Here is a 16694-nt window from a genome sequence, read left to right on the forward strand (position 1 = left end):
AGATAAACAACTTTCTCAGACTATTTCACGATGCTGCCTCACACCTCAGGGGGCTACCAATTACACAAATAAATCCGATGAAGTCCCTCTCCCCATAACTAACAGAAAACAAGTTTAGGCCTCAAAACTTTGTTTTGGGATACGGCTATGGCTCCTTGCCAATGTGCTTCTCCAACTGTCTTCCTTGGAGTTAATATGTTAAGGTTTATAAGAGATGATCCAAGAAGTTTCAAAGCACCTTAAGAAAGTTACTTAATGGCCGACAGTTAAAATTCTTTGTCTCTCTTTTAATTAAGCACACTATCAGGTTTTCCTTGCAGTAAAATAACCTTTTTCTTTCCAACGAAACAGAATGACGAATGCAGGATAGACAGGAGGACAGCTACGGTTAGATAGGTAAATTGGCATGAAGCGGCCATCATAAGATCTGCAATAAGATCTGCAATAAAGAAAGGATAAATCATATCATCAAATAAAGCAGATTTCTTTCTCTGGAGAATTTCTCCAGACAGTTCTGTCGTAGTATATGCTAACTTCAATGTACAAGACCTGATGCTTACCGGTATATACTACTTGTAGATGGTACCATTTTGGCCACAAAGTGCGACTTTCGAAGAAAAAAAAAGGCAAGATGGAGCGGAAATACGGCTTGTTTTGATTCATTGAACAAATCTGTGTGATATTTCCTTCGAGTTTTCCCAACACCCCAAGCAATACCACAGGTCACGCATGTGCACTGGTCAAGTGCAGCACACTCTCTAACAAACAGCCACAGACTTTTTTGACTTGAGTTTAATTGTGTTTATGTACATGTCCTCTGGTGCACAGTGGTCTCTGCACTGGTCAACCTTTTCTAGCTCTACCATGTCTTATTCTCCTCTGCACAGTAATGTCCTAGCAAAATGCCAAACGCCATTGCTGCCAACTGTGCCAACTGAATACAGCATGATGACTTGCCTGCATCCATCCTATGTGTGACATGTCTTTATGCCAACTACTGTACAGGTGTACCCCGACAGTGTATGCAGGGAAGAGATTGACCAATCGGAAAAATAGCTGAATACAGCTGAAAAAAGGCATACAGAAGCCTAACTGTGAAAATCTCCTATATTTTGGACACAGCCAGTGAGGACGAAAAGCTGAAATCCCAAACAAAAAATCTGAAATACATGTAAGCCTAAAAGCTGAGCAATCTCACCCTTGACAATGTTACTAAGTTGACATTTGTAAACTCACATGTGAAATGCTGACAAAACCACTATTAATGTTATCACAGAGCTGAGAACCTCTGACAAACTCCTTCAACTGACATATCTCCTGCCAAGTGATGAAGATAAGTCCATACCATACCGCCATGGAGGCAATCTGATTCTACCTCCAAGATACCACAGTCCATCCCGCACTCCTTCACAAGTCCAGTTAGAAGTCCTGTCACCAGATAATGATTAATATCACGAGGGGTTGCTTTGTCAGCAGTGCCTTTGAATAGGCTGTGATTTGGGCTCCAGACTGAATGACTTGTGATGGACTTGTGATGGACTTTGGCGATTCTGTGGCCAGAATGACTGAAGCCACTTACTCTGTGCTACACACAACTATGAAATATAATGGTGACACCTGAAAAAGACATGCTCTTGGTTTCGTTCTCCCTAGGTAAAAAGTAACTTTAAGACCCGGGACTGTTAATTCTCTTCTTTCACTTTCACTTAGGCGCTTATTGTTCACCTGTCTTTAAGATCATATCATCTCATTAAACTTACACACCCCTCCTGCCAGACAATGGAGTGACCCCTGGCCAGAGGGTGGGTGGTCTGCATGGCAGAAGAGCTACATCAGAGGAATAATTTCCAGAGACGAGAGTGTTGCCAGAGTGGAAAGACATTCAATGGCCTTTTCTACCTCCTCAGACATTCCAACCTTACTTGAGCCCTAACTCTGCTCCAACCATAGCCTCTTCTGTCCATGTCTGTCTGCATCTTGTCAGGTAGGAAATTCATTATTTGTGGTAGTAATAGTTTGTAAGAAGACTGACACCTACATACATGTATTCACTGCGTGGAAGAGATACAGCAAACCATTTGAGATACTTAAAAAATAGTTCAGCACACTGTGAAACTCTGTAATGCCAACTGCGTCATGATGCACAGAAATTGAATCATCCTTGGCCAACTGCTTCATATGTTTAATTTTTAATTCTTAGCTTTACATTGGAATCAGGAACTTTTAGTTTCAACATGAGTCTCACAAAGAAAGTTCTCTGTGTAACCCCCATGGGGTCTGACGGAGAGAAGCGGATGTCAGACCCCACAGTTCTGGGGAGTACTCTATGCACACGCCCTCCCCCCTAACAGTTTCTTCGACATCATCAAAGTGCATTTTATTCATACACTGAACCTACAAAGTAATGCGTTCCGATCATTTTGATACCCATTTTTGGAAAATCCGACATGTAGTTCTTGCGCAAAGTCCATTTTGCTGAGACAGGTCAGCCAACAACGTCTTTCCATTGACGTGTTCAATGCACAAGAACTGACACGGAGTGTGATCTTGAATTTCAAATGACTGTAACAAACCTTTGGATTTGAGTTAGGACTTCACAGTTGCACTGCTAAGGAATGATTTCACTTTGTTTAGTTTCATTGAACCATATAAATAAGTAAACAAACTTTACAAGAGCAAAACAGCCATAACTCTGGCAAAATTCAGTGCAAAAATAACACAATACTTTCTGGCTTGGATGACACTGCACGTTTCTCAAAAAATATGAACATTCACAAACAGGCAACAAAATAACCATGAAATGGCATAACAAAACTGAAAAATCAGGTTAAATAGGGCAGAAAAACGTATGCAGATTAAAGGTTCCATGAAACCTCTGTTGATAAATCGTTAAGTGTTTGAAATACCATTAGTATGCCAATAACATGATGAGGGATGTAAAAATGGAATAAAATCTCCTTTGTTGTGGTTTATTTAACTAACCCCTTAAATGAATAGTTTAATCCTGGGAAATGATGGCACTATGTGTGATGTACATGTACATTTGAGAACCCACAATTGCAACATAATTTATAGTCAGGCACACTTTTGAAAAGATGGTTAATTGCATGGGAAATGGTCAGCTAGGATAGGATCGGTAGACTTAGTGTGGCATTTCTCTACTGTAAACACATTGCACAATACCACAGATGGACCTCTTCATCAGATCCTAAAATATGATCCCTTGTTGTGAGGTCACCACAAAGGCATTATTTTAGAGAATTTACCTTTTACTGGGTAAAGTCACAAGAGAGTACTTTAATGGTTAAATATCAATCATAAGGGAAAGCCGGCCTTGCACAGTGCTGTCTGCCTTCCTCCAGGGTCAAACAATCAGTCAACTCAAGGGCAGGGAGTCCTATAGGGAGCAGAGCCATTAATCGCATTCAGAATTCAGCCGCCAGACTTGTTACCCGTTCATCATCTAGGCAACGTATAACTCCTATTATTCGCAGCCTTCACTGGCTACCTATCAATGAGCGAATCGTTTTCAAGATTCTACTCCTCACTCACAAATGCATCCATGGTTCAGCACCAGCATACCTCCGTGAACTTATTCAAGTATACGAGCCACAACGCACCCTCCGTTCTAGTTCAACATTGCTGCTCAGTACACCTGTCACTCGCAATAAGACTTATGGATATCGTTCATTCAAGTATGCATCACCATCGCTGTGGAACTCTCTCCCACACCATATCAGAACTGTCAAAAATGAAAACGAATTTAAGTCACTACTTAAAACTCACCTTGCTTTATTTCATAATATTACTGTGAAGCGCATCGAGATGTGCTATGTGATGCGCTATATAAGAAATGTGTTATTATTATTATTATCACATTGTGTAGTAGTGCCTTAATTATGGCTTTGGAAAGGGTGATGAAGTTGCATCTAGGATCAGTCTTCCTACTGAAATGCACAAGCTGTGGAGAGTGGACATGACCTCACCAATTCTCCTTGTCCTGTCACAGATGAACTTCATCACTCTCCACAGCGACAGCCTTCAGCTTCCCCAAGGTGTACTTTACAACATGTACTTGATAAGCTGTGGCAAAAGATCCAACCGCCTGGCCTCTACCTATCCCCACCTTGACCACCCTCAATGCCCTTTGCAGACCCTACTGGTTCACCTACTGGTTCACCTGGTATATGTGGTGCATGTTTCACTATCCTTTGACTGGCTGTGTCCCAAGCCCCCATGCTTCACTCCCCTTGGGACCTGGCCCCTTGTATGGCTACCCCTCCCCATTACTTGACTGGATCTTGTTTGCCCTGTATAAATCATTTTATCGCCCGTATATAAAACACAAAATGGTTGACCCTGTTTACACATCAGAGTTTATGACCTATGAACTCTTAATGGCAAGGCTGGGTTGGATCAAACACTTACTCCGTGAGCTAAATGGACCTCTTTACTGAAGATGACAAGTTGTTGGTGATATCAAGAAGTGAAAGTAGCAAGTACTCTTTTAGAGGAAGAGGGCAGAGGGCAAACAGGACATGTCCATACATGTAGCCTTAGCTTTGGCCTTTCTGGGACATTGTGTCCTCTGTGTGGTGAAAATACCTGTTGACAGTCCATTTTGTTTATCAAACTGGATAGCCAGTGCTACCAAGCTACACATCCTATCAGGGATACTATGCAGCCAAGGCACATACAAGTCATTGTGCGGATTCTGAATCAGAGCTCAAGCTGAACAACCCAGCGACTCCAGCATTTTCAAAATCCATTTGAACAAGGATGGAATCACCTGGATTTATAGTCAACTGCTGACTTCACTGCAGGGCAGGGTTGATTTGACAGACATGTCGGTTTCAGTATGCAAAGGACGTTTTCCTGTATGTACAGTTTTGTTTCCTTCACCTATGCAAAGATACATTCTAGACACAGTTGTCATATTCACCCTCCGTCTCTCTGATTTTAGATCAGTCAGTAGTACAAAGCATTCATTCACTCCTGATGGAGGTTACATGAAAAGAATAAAAGCTGCATATACGATCAATTAACATTTGCCACTCAAAGATGCATCAGCTCAAGATTGGTGAACTAAGAAATGTAACAACCATTGTTCTATCAGTAGGTCCATTGCTCTAGATTCCCTATGCATATAGTTTTCCTTTTTTTTTTACTCCGAAACATTGTTTAATCCGAAACATCTTTGATCTACATGTTTATGAACAGAAGGGTGGATCCAGGGGTTAGGGTCATAGCCCCCAAAATGAAGCCCCTCAAAGAGAGAAAGGCAACATTTTTTCTATTCTATTACTAGTTTTTCCCAAAGTGTGTAAGGAATGTCAAAATGTAGCCTAATCCTCCAGAGAGGCCTTAAAAGGTTACTTTAGAAAAAAAAGTTATATCATTTTTTTTCAGATATAAGGACCATAGTAGAATCAAAACGGGGGAGGGAGGATGCCTTGAGAGTAGAGCTTTTCAATTATAAATCAAGTCCATCATTCCATTATTCTATGAACCATGACATTCTTTCCAGTTGGAAATATGTCTCCTTTACAATGCCATAACCACAGGGTTAAGCAAAAAATGTAACAATTATAATAGATGGTAAAAGTGTTTGATAAAATGAAGTTTGCTTCAATAAGTCTACATATTTTGTACATACATTTCAGGTTATTACGTATTGCATTCATTTTCACACCAAGAGTGACATGGAGGTATAAACCATTATCCCATTGTTTGGTCCACCTATCCCAGACATTTGGGGTCAGTGGGACAGCCATCTGGGGTGAATAGGACACACACAAAATGATGTAAAACATTGAAAAGTTCCAATTTAAATGGTGAATTCTTATCACAGAGACAAGTAGTTTCTTCGAACAGTCATGTTTTACTCCTCACAGATGGGGATCCAAAGTTAGAACAAAGAAGGTACATGTGTATGTCAGTTTGTCAAATATTGGTTTTTACTAAGAAATGCATCAAATGTTGACCCCATAAAGGATGGTTGCAATCGTCAGAGATTTCTACACCAAACAATTGCCCCAAATGCACGCAACATTTGGACACCGCTTTATTCCCCAGCAATATTTGTAGAAAATTTCTCCTCCAATAAGTACAGTACTCCTGGGAGATCTAAAAAAAACATGTTGTCCCACTTTAATACCCAATCTGTTTCTTTGCCGTCGTTCCACTCATGGAGCTATTCAAACACCTTTTTCTAGCTTCATGTTCCACTTACCCCGAATTACACTGTGTAGTGTACTTATACACTATACACATAGAAAAGCATTGGAATCTTTTATAATCATTGTGGCTGCCTCGGGGCTCACTTGAACACTTGCAAGCATACCAATGTGGCACATATACGATTAACAGTACAGGCCCGGAAATGCAGTAAACAACACAGTCTTTATGTCATTCTCAATGGGAAAAGCAGTTTGTGGGTGCAGTGTCCCAATTCAAGGAAAATTCTCCGCCAGGCCGAGGCGCAGAAAAAGTACCCCCAGAGATTTTTGTTTGAGAGGCCTCAGGGACTTCAGTTGCCTGCCATGGGGCTCCAAACTTGGTTGATTTTACACTATTTTCAATGGAGCTTGAATTAGTTCAGTGCACCCTTGTACATAAAGGCTCTTTCACTCAAGCTGAAAATGAAATACACTAGAAAGGTATTACATATTTTAAATTTACTATTCAAAACTCCAGAAAATAAAGACAAAGACTTGCTGCAGTTAGTACAGCTGTTGCGGTGACAGTTATGTTGTATTCTATTTCGGTCACACACACATCTACATGTATTTGTAACACCAGACTTAGATTCCTGTTGAACCATGACGTCACATGACTGGACGACGGCGGGAAATTCGGTTCCTACACAGTACCTGTATTTAAGGTCTTTCAATCTGTCTGGGCACTCTCTTGGTGTTTACATGTACATTAATGTTTGGAAACTCTTGGAATATACTTCACTGTGCAGGAGCTCAGATGGTACATTCTTCATTATTCACAAGCAATTCACAAAACTTGACCTTGGTTGAGCCACATAAAGCGTAAACACTGACAAAATTCAAACAAGTGTTGTTTTTTTCTGGAATTTTTCCACAGCAATGGCAAACTTTGACTGCCGTCTGACTGGAGACAGTGAGAGCAGGAGACCAACTGTGCAGGTACCGGTATACTGAGTACAATGGTTGTCACCAGGGTTTTCTTCAAGGGGGCAGGAGGGCTTTTTTTTTGGGGGGGGGAGAGAAGAGAAGGGGAGGCAAATTAGCACTCATCCCTGGCAAACAGATTAACAATTGAACAGTCGGAAGCACTTTCAACCAAGTTTTTCTCGTTTCCCTTTCTCTGCCCCTGTTTTTTCCAAGGGGAGGGGGCAAACACCACTGCTCACCACGCAACATCCATGCTGTGTATATGAATATGTACATGCAAAGCCAATTTTGTTGTGTGGTGGACTTTGTTAGTACATGTATTTTTAGATAATTTCAACAGTCCTTGTAAGGAGTCGAACTGACTTGTATTTGAGACATACCGGTAGTTATGACAAATAAATGTAACCTTCTTATACCCAAAGAACAGTATCTTTCAGGCTATCCCACAGTGCCTCAGTAGCAGGTAACTAGCAACATTGACTTGGATGCTTATCAGAACCCAGTAAGATACATGTCCATGTTGCCCACTAGGCGTTTTCACATTTTTCTGCACATAATCTTGCTATACCTGTCCTCAATGACGCAACTCAACAATTAAAAATGTACTCCACAAGAATATTAACATCTGCTCTTCTTTCACACAGTGCACAGAAGATAACGTCAACCCGCCAGTTGAGGAGATCAAGGAAATCTTGGTAAAACTGTCAGAAAGCCTTTGTTATAACTAACAAAGAGTTATTGTTTTTTATTGTTTCAGGGTATTGTTTGTCAGCAGTTGGAGACAATGTGCACCTATTTTTGAAATACTAGTATAGATCAGCACCTTATCATTTTACCATTCATCTCCCCTTCTCCTATACACAGACCACAGAAAGTGATCCCCATGAGAGACTGAGGAAAATCCTTCAGAAAATGGTCCAAAATGGAGAAGTGTCAAATACTCCTTACCTCAACCCACATGAGGCTGTGGATCCTCCTCCAGATATTCAAGTGCAGGTACATGGACACCTTGAATTTGCTCTTACAACAGTGTGTGATGCTGTTCCATGGAGTATACCTGACAATTTGATGGGGAAAATGTCTCATGTGTACAATTAGATCTTTTATTGGGACATAGTTTTTGTTTATTTAAATTTTGTTTGTTTCTTTTCTTCTTGATGAAGTTGTTTGATTCAACTCATTTGCGCCAGCATCTTTGGGCTTGTTGGATTATGAATCTGGTGTTTCTGAATAATTCAGGGGAAAAGTGCTGTGGAAAAATTAAAGTGGAAAAATTACAGTTTCATGTACATGTTGTTTGGTTCCTGATGTGAGATTGACACAATTCTGCACAATGAAAATCAGTGAATGCCCTCGCGAAGCCCTCAAGAATGCACAACACAAACTGAAAATGCAGCAAACATGTATGCTGTAATCTATCTTCAATTTTCTTGTACGCAGTGCACAGAAGATAATGAGAATATACTCATTGAGGAGATCAAGGACGTCTTGGTAAAGTATCCTTTGTTATAGGTTTCAGTTTGTTCAGACTGTTTCCAATTTGCTTTTCATCACAATTTTGAGGTAACGTGTAACTGATTTTTTTTTCATATACACATCACAAATTCAATGCATAATTATTATCATAATTCATTAACTACCCCTCCCCCTTTCTCTTTTACACAGATTACAGAGCATGACCCGAGTGAGAAGTTCAAGAAAATGCTTCTGGTAGGACTGTCAAGTACTCTATACTACAACTCTGCATTGTCCTCAGAAGGCAATCTTGTATTTGTTCTTACATTTTTGCCACACCTTAATGACCAGGAGGTTATAGGGGAAATCCGTCCTGTGTTCACTATTGCAAATGAACTTTGGAACTGAAGGTTGAGTCTGGGCATTACTTTTTCTGTGAAAGGGGCAAATCTTTCGATTTAACCTCAAAGGTTGCATAGAGGAAGCATATGAAATAAAGATCAGCTTCCCTTATAAGTTAAAACTTTTTTTTATTCCAAAGGTCGTCTGCAACTCACCTGGACCATGACAGAGTGAAGATGTCGTGAATACGTGGGTAAGTATTTTTTGGCCAATAAACCAGAAAACTACAAGCAGTACCAACAAGGACGGAGGAGCACCCAGTCGCCCAGCCTCCAGTCGAGAGGCAATGCGAGCGTATACGAGGGGGCACGTGTGACCTAGGGTTTGTAACTCCCGATCATAGGGTCAGGGGTTCAAATCCAACACTGGTTACACGTTGTGGCCATGGGCAAGTCACTTTACCCCAACATGTAATCCCCTCCAGCTCCATTCATGAATATAAATGGGTGCTTCATCTGAGGGCAAAGATGATTACCGAGCACATTAGCCTTGTGCTCCCGAAGCAGCTGCACCAAGCTGTATTCCCCCAAACAGGGGTATGACAAGCAGCTGCACAAAGCTGTATTCCCCCAAACAGGGGTCTGACAAGCAGTTGCACCGAGCTGTATTCCCCCAAACAGGGGTATGACATCATCTCATTAAAACTACAACACACAAATGGTATGTTTGTTGTTAGTTTAAAAAAAAATATGGATAGCTCAAGCAATAATGCCCTGTTTGCTTTGGAAGAGAGTTGAATCAAGCCTTTGGGGTTGGAAGTTCCCACTTCCATTTACCCCCAAGCCCAAAGTATCACAGGTCCAACAACACTGCATCCTCAGCAGAGATGGGACCATGCTATGTTCAAAGGAAACACCCGTGCCTTATGATGATTTCAAACCACATACATTCAAATACTTCATGGTAGTGAGCAGCACTGGATCCCATTGAAAGTAGCTCCACTAAAGTACCGCAAAACTGAAAGAAAGCAACAATAATGCTATAGAGGATGGAATGAGGTAGTTAGGCCGAAGCACATCACAGTAACTGGGGCAGATAAAGTGAAGGCTAGAGAGTAAACTCCATCCATCAGTAAATAACATGACCATGACTCACAACCCAAATCACCAAGGGCCATGCTGATAGGGTTTAAAGTCACTTCGGTATCAACAAGGAAAAGAAGACCACTTGTGGGTGGTAGGATTGCATCCAACCTAGCCTAGGATGTCTCATACATGAGTGAAGACATTCTCTGCAAGTCAGTGAAGTCTTTGCAACAGTTATGGCACAGCAAAATACACAGGGTCACAATTTTTGTAGTCCGACTGCTAAGATACTACACACCACAACAACACAGGTCCCCAAAGTGTTTTCGGGACTGGGACTTGGGCAATTAAAAGATGTGAGCATCTAACTGAAAGAGAAGACCGACTATAGAGATAAACTAAATCAATGTAAAAGCACTCCACTTGCGACTATCGTTGCTTCAAGATCATCCTCGTGTGACCTTGAATAATTGAACTTCAAACACCGGAAGGCTTCATTGTAAAATGCAAGGCCCATAAAGCACATACTAAGTGTGCTTCTCAAGATTAACAATCAGCAAGTCTGAAAATGAAACCAATAGTATGTTAGCATGCTAACAGTGTAATAAGCAAAGCTATCCTAGGCCAGTTTGCTGTCCAAAGGACTTAAGGGGCATGTTTGTATGCATTCCTTATCTGTCAATACAAAACACCTTGAACTCTTGATCACATGTCAACAGCATTACACTTCTTGGCAGTAAGCCAGCAAACTTTCATATAACACCTCCTCCCATGTTTTACCAGTCAACTGGTGAGCACAACGTGGAGAAGCTTTGGGCCACATGTCACCAGTTGACAGCTACACGCTCTGCAACAACCTGAACCACCATGTTTCATTACCGCACTGCAACAGGATCAGGAGCAAGAGGATGACGCTACCTCGAGCAGTTGAATCGCCTATGGAGTCATCAGCTGGAGGCAAGACTGCCTAGATTAGCCTGAATCCCATGTGCCCCCTCCCCCACCAGAAAAAAAATGGATGAATGGATATTGAACAAGGCCAACGAAAACTTGCCCTCAAATAAACCATACCACTGAAAGCTTGTGCCCCCCCCACAAGTTGCCGGTGCTCCCTTGTGCCCCCTCCCCCACTCTTAATATCCTAGTTAAGCCACTGCTAACCCCCAACAACAGGAAGCCAGGGAGAAGAACGTGGGTACCATCTGGTGCAATCATAACCCGTCATGTCACAGTTGGCAGTAACACATGTCTCCTGAGGAACTTCCCATTGTGTTAGTCAACAGCAACAGCCTGAGAGCAACATGTGACCACTATCTTGAGCAGTCAAAACCCCTCGTCACCAACTGACAGCAGCAATCTTCAAGCTAATATTAGCTGAACCTCCACATGCATTCTGTCAACAGCAGCAGGCTCAGAAGTAGCATGTGACCACCATCTGCAGCAGTTGGCATGCCTCGTGTCAGTGGTTGGCTACAACATATTTCACCAGAGGAGCTTATTACTGCACGTGCTGTATGTCAGTGATCACCAGCTACACACTCAGGAGCAGCATGTGACCACCATTTGGAGCAGTCAATCCCCCTGTGTCACCAGTTGATGGCAGTACTCCCAAGACCAAGCTGAAGCTCTATGGGCTGCAGCCAACAGCAACAAAAACTCAGGAGCAGCATGTGACCACCATTTGGAGCAGTCAATCCCCCTGTGTCACCAGTTGATGGCAGTACTCCCAAGACCAAGCTGAAACTCTATGGGCTGCAGCCAACAGCAACAAAAACTCAGGAGCAGCATGTGACTACCATTTGGAGCAGTCAATCCTCCTGTGTCACCAGTTGATGGCAGTACTCCCAAGACCAAGCTGAAACTCTATGGGCTGCAGCCAACAGCAACAAAACTCAGGAGCAGCATGTGACTACCATTTGGAGCAGTCAATCCCCCTGTGTCACCAGTTGATGGCAGTACTCCCAAGACCAAGCTGAAACTCTATGGGCTGCAGCCAACAGCAACAAAACTCAGGAGCAGCATGTGACTACCATTTGGAGCAGTCAATCCCCCTGTGTCACCAGTTGATGGCAGTACTCCCAAGACCAAGCTGAAACTCTATGGGCTGCAGCCAACAGCAACAAAAACTCAGGAGCAGCATGTGACTACCATTTGGAGCAGTCAATCCCCCTGTGTCACCAGTTGATGGCAGTACTCCCAAGACCAAGCTGAAACTCTATGGGCTGCAGCCAACAGCAACAAAAACTCAGGAGCAGCATGTGACTACCATTTGGAGCAGTCAATCCCCCTGTGTCACCAGTTGATGGCAGTACTCCCAAGACCAAGCTGAAACTCTATGGGCTGCAGCCAACAGCAACAAAAACTCAGGAGCAGCATGTGACTACCATTTGGAGCAGTCAATCCCCCTGTGTCACCAGTTGATGGCAGTACTCCCAAGACCAAGCTGAAACTCTATGGGCTGCAGCCAACAGCAACAAGCTCAGCAGCAGCATGTACATGTAACTATCATCTGGAGTAACTAGAATGCCTTGTCTCACTGGTTGGCAATACATTCAACACAGGAACCTGTAGCTTCATTTGCTGTCAGTGATCAGCAGCTACACACTTTAGAGCAGCACATGGCCATCAACTGAAGCTGTCAGAGTCCTGTGTCAGCAGTTGATGGCAGTACTCCCCAGACTAAGCAAAAACTACTGCAGTACTGCAGCCAACAGCAACAGGCTCAGCACCAGCATGTGACTTCCATCTGGAGCAGTCAGAGTCCTCATTGTCAACAGTTAAGGCAACACTCCCATGTCAACAGCAATAAGCTCAGGAGCAGCACGTGACTACCATCTGGAGCAGTCAGAGTTCAACGTGTCACTGGATGGCGGCAATGCAGATCTTCAGAGAAACCTGTAACTTCATGAGCTGTTGGCCAGTAATCAACAGCAACAGGAGCAGCATGTGACTCCCATCCTGAACAGCTACAGCCTGTGAAGGCAAAATGATCAACACATGCAGTAGCCAGAACATTCTTTTGCCAGGGAGGCAGAATTTTATCAAAAGCAGACTCCAGAGGAAAAAGCTGCTTAAATCAGTAACAATACAAACCTAAGGGCACTTCCAAAATTAAATGCATTCATGCCAAGAAATCACACTGAAGTAGTAAGCACAACTATCCTGTTAGGTGTGAAGTAGTGCTAGTCAATTCCAGCAGAGTGACCCCCTGGGCTTTGCTGTCCAACAGGAGGATTTACGCAGACAGTACACCTACATGTAGATTAACCTACCATGAATTTTGAAACCATCTCCGGCTGTTTACACAAGTCCTTGAAAATTTTTAAGAAATTGAAGAACAAGCTCTATGTACCCAGTTTCAAGATTTTCTCTTTACAGTCCTGAATGCAAGAAATGTGACTGAGGGTCAACATTGCTGGATTCACAGTAAAATGAAGAAAATAAAAAGTATGTTTTTCATCATCTTGTAATTTCCTGCAAGTTTGTGGAGCTAAAATGTAAATAACTACTCTATAAAGGTTAGACTGCTAACCTTTTATCTTCCAATTTTGATTTTTTTGTTTCACTTTCTTCCCTTCACTAATGATTTACTTTTTAAAAGTTTCTTTCCTTTCTATTTAATGGTTCTTTCTGTGCTATTTGTTGTGCCTTACAATGGTTTTCACTTTGAAATATTACAGCAGCAAAGGTTGTTATAAATAAACACTTTGCATATACTGAATCAACGGAATTGGAATGAACTGAATATTCTTCATGGCAGAAGGCAAGTTACATGCATGGCACTCTAAACACATGTTTTCTACCACCCTCATCCGCATCAATTCCCCCCCTTCCCTGGTTAAGTAAATATGGCTTATTTTAAACAAAGAATATCAAAGGACAGTATTGAGAACTTTCATTGGTTTACAAAGGACGCTCTTTAGATAGCTTGATGATGCTTTTTTTTTTTTAAATCTTATTGCTTGTGGCAATCCAGAGATAAGCCCCAGCAAACATACTTCCTGGTAAAACTAAAAAACAAGTGGCAAAAGTTGGAATTTGATTTCCACGAAGCTGACGGTGCTAAAATGCACAGAAACATGCTGAGAGAAAACATTCTGGAAAAAGTGGCACAAACTCATTTTTGATTGTTTGTGTTTACTGGGGCAGGTACACATACTTGGATCTCCAGAAGAAAATAAAATGAAATGCATCACCACGCTAAGATGGTCCTTTTACATCATATAAGCTATAAATACTGCTAAATGACATTGTAAGTTTAAAATGGACGGTGTTGGCTTACACCCTTTTGGGCGGGGGAGGGGGACACTGTGTATGTGTAGATTAGAATCATAGATTTTGGTCTCTACACACATTAGGATCTGCCCTTTAAACATCTCCTTGCTGAATTACAATGCCTCGTGGAGGGAGACCATTGAACAAGGGCTGACCAATGAGAGATGGTTCCTGATGGAACCGTCAACGTGAATGATATGTCCAACTATTAAATGTACCAATCACCAACCTAAAAGGGTCCAGGCCATTTAGCAAGAGCTCAACTGAGACTCTTTGCGACCTCCCTCCTCCCCAGTGTGGCTGGCTTTGCACCTGGTAGAGACTTCATGTCACTTGAGCCACAGCCCACGCTAGAGCACTGTAGAATTGCAGTGGCTAATGGCAATTCAATATTAACAAGCTCTCTGAGAAGTCCCCACTTGGGTCCCTACTACCCAGAACTTTGGACCCTTCAGTTATGGGGAACCTTCATTGGAAGGGTTATTTTCACAACAACCCATTGCCTCTGAAAATTTTCTACGGGAATTTTGAAAGGCATTTCTTTTAGGGACAGAAGAATTTAAATTCAGCAAGTCCTGTTTGATGTCACTGGTGTGAAAGCCTCTCCATCAACACACACCTGAGCCAGTGAATGGAACTCTCCTCTGCTGTGTGGTGCCCAAGCAAGCAAGGTACATGTCTTTCTAAAAGCACTGAAGATGGGAAGTTGTCCTTCAACTTACTGTGCACTGGTGCAACATTGTCATTCTTACACTTTGAAAGAGTCAAATGAGCAGTTCTTTCCAAGTGAAATGCCTTTGGGTTTTGGAGAACTGATTATTGAGAGTATACATATCAGTTTTTGCTCAAAAAGGACAAGCGTCTGTGCTATTGCCACCTTGATTTTAAAGATTTCTCCAATCAACAGAGACTTTTATTAGTTTGACAGAATCCTCCACACGTACACACTGTCACTCCACGTGTGTCCCAATCAGTATCTGCATAGAGGTAGGTAGAAGTTTGATTCTCAACATGCTCCTCACATAAGAGTGTTGCGTGCAGATGTAATGCAAATGAGATCAGTAGCTAAGGTCATTGACCTCACAATTTCAACTTTGCCTGCCACAGAGCATGGGCCTTTGTATTGCAAGTCACAACAAATGGTAAAAGCGGAGGCTTTGAGCACTCACAAGGGTGACCACGATGCATCCACGGAAGTTACTCCAGATATGAAAGCTGATGTAAGCTGGTGGATTGAAAATCGTCCTCGGCAAAAATGAGACATATCAAAAGGAAATGCAGACATGACCATGTCCTCAGATGCCTCAAACCTCGGCTGGGAGGCAGTTGTGGAACCCTGAAGTGAGGGGGGCCAGATGAACAGCTGCAGAAGCTAATCTACATATTATTGCATGAGAAGGAGAGCAGCTCTCTTTGCATTAAAAGCATCAACTGCCAGAAAACAGTTCAATATGTACAAATGTTAATTGACAATAGTACGGCGGTAACGTATATAAATCACATGGGTGGTGTCGAATCCAACATTTGCCATGAAATTACCAAAGCAATGTGGTTTTGGCCAAAGCATATAGAATCTGGGTAACAGCAACCTCCTTACCAGAAACACCGAATGTTGAGGCTGATTATGAATCTACAGTGTTTAATGATTGCACTGCATGGCAATTAGATCGATCTGTTTTTGTTTTGATCAAAGACAAGTTGGGAAGACCTGATATAAATCTTTTTGCCACAAGACTAAATTTGTCTATGGTGGCCTGATCCCGAGCCCTTCCACGTAGATGCTTTTACATTAAATTGGCATTCATATCATTTTTATGCATTTCTTCCATTTAGGCAAGACACTTCAGTAGGTAGTGTTGGATCAAGTGACGGGCATCGTAATAGCCCCAGTGTGGACAACACAACCATGGTTTGCTCGGATATTGCATAGGTTGGTCAGCAATCCAATACTACTGCCAGTGAAAGACACACTGCTTCAATTTCCAGGGTCTTCCCAACTACACGTACTTCCACTGTGGAAAAAGCTCAGACTGATGGCTTGCCGGGTGTCAGGCAATCGCTCTAACAATAAAACATTTCTGGAGCGACAGCCAACATCATCATGGCACTGTGGAGAGAAAGTACACAGAAACAGTAACGATCCTATAATGGACGATGGTTGCACTTTCGTTCTGAGATCCAAATGGATCCATTGCATCCAGGTGTAAGCCAGGTATGGTACATGTATTAGACTTCCTCACCTAACACTTTCACATGGGAGTTGTTCACAGCGCATTGAACACAGCCAAATTGGTGGTATCTGCCTTATGTTCAACAATGACAGTGTAACTGTGGGTGCTCACCCGCTTGTAAAACGACTTATGAGGTGTCTTTAACTTGAGACCAACAAAAT

At 42.2% G+C, this 16694-nt stretch overlaps 2 protein-coding genes and 1 long non-coding RNA gene across 3 annotated transcripts in view; 1 reads left to right on the plus strand and 2 right to left on the minus strand.

Annotated features, from left to right (window-relative positions):
* Positions 1-16694, minus strand: part of LOC110981791 (uncharacterized) — a 169160-nt gene that overhangs the window by 12823 nt on the left and 139643 nt on the right. Inside the window, exon 4 of the mRNA XM_087138851.1 lies at positions 330-439. Coding sequence (XP_086994977.1) covers positions 330-422 — 93 coding nt within the window. The 5' untranslated portion in view covers positions 423-439. The remainder of the gene's footprint in view (positions 1-329; positions 440-16694) is intronic.
* On the minus strand, positions 2548-8081 carry LOC147798647 (uncharacterized). The gene is made up of 2 exons (XR_015425853.1): positions 6233-8081; positions 2548-3742 (listed from the first exon to the last, which is right to left on the minus strand). It is a non-coding gene; the product is annotated as an uncharacterized LOC147798647 (long non-coding RNA).
* LOC110981798 (uncharacterized) lies at positions 6904-9803 on the plus strand. Its single transcript, XM_022239716.2, has 7 exons — positions 6904-6978; positions 7096-7157; positions 7790-7840; positions 8010-8141; positions 8586-8636; positions 8811-8855; positions 9142-9803. Exons 1-7 carry the CDS (start codon positions 6921-6923, stop codon positions 9166-9168), a joined length of 426 nt encoding a protein of 141 aa, XP_022095408.2. The 5' UTR covers positions 6904-6920; the 3' UTR covers positions 9169-9803.

The sequence above is a fragment of the Acanthaster planci genome, linkage group LG07 (assembly GCF_054643075.1).
Source record: "Acanthaster planci isolate LZ-2023a linkage group LG07, COTS_SCS, whole genome shotgun sequence".
NCBI classification, from domain to species: domain Eukaryota; kingdom Metazoa; phylum Echinodermata; class Asteroidea; order Valvatida; family Acanthasteridae; genus Acanthaster; species Acanthaster planci.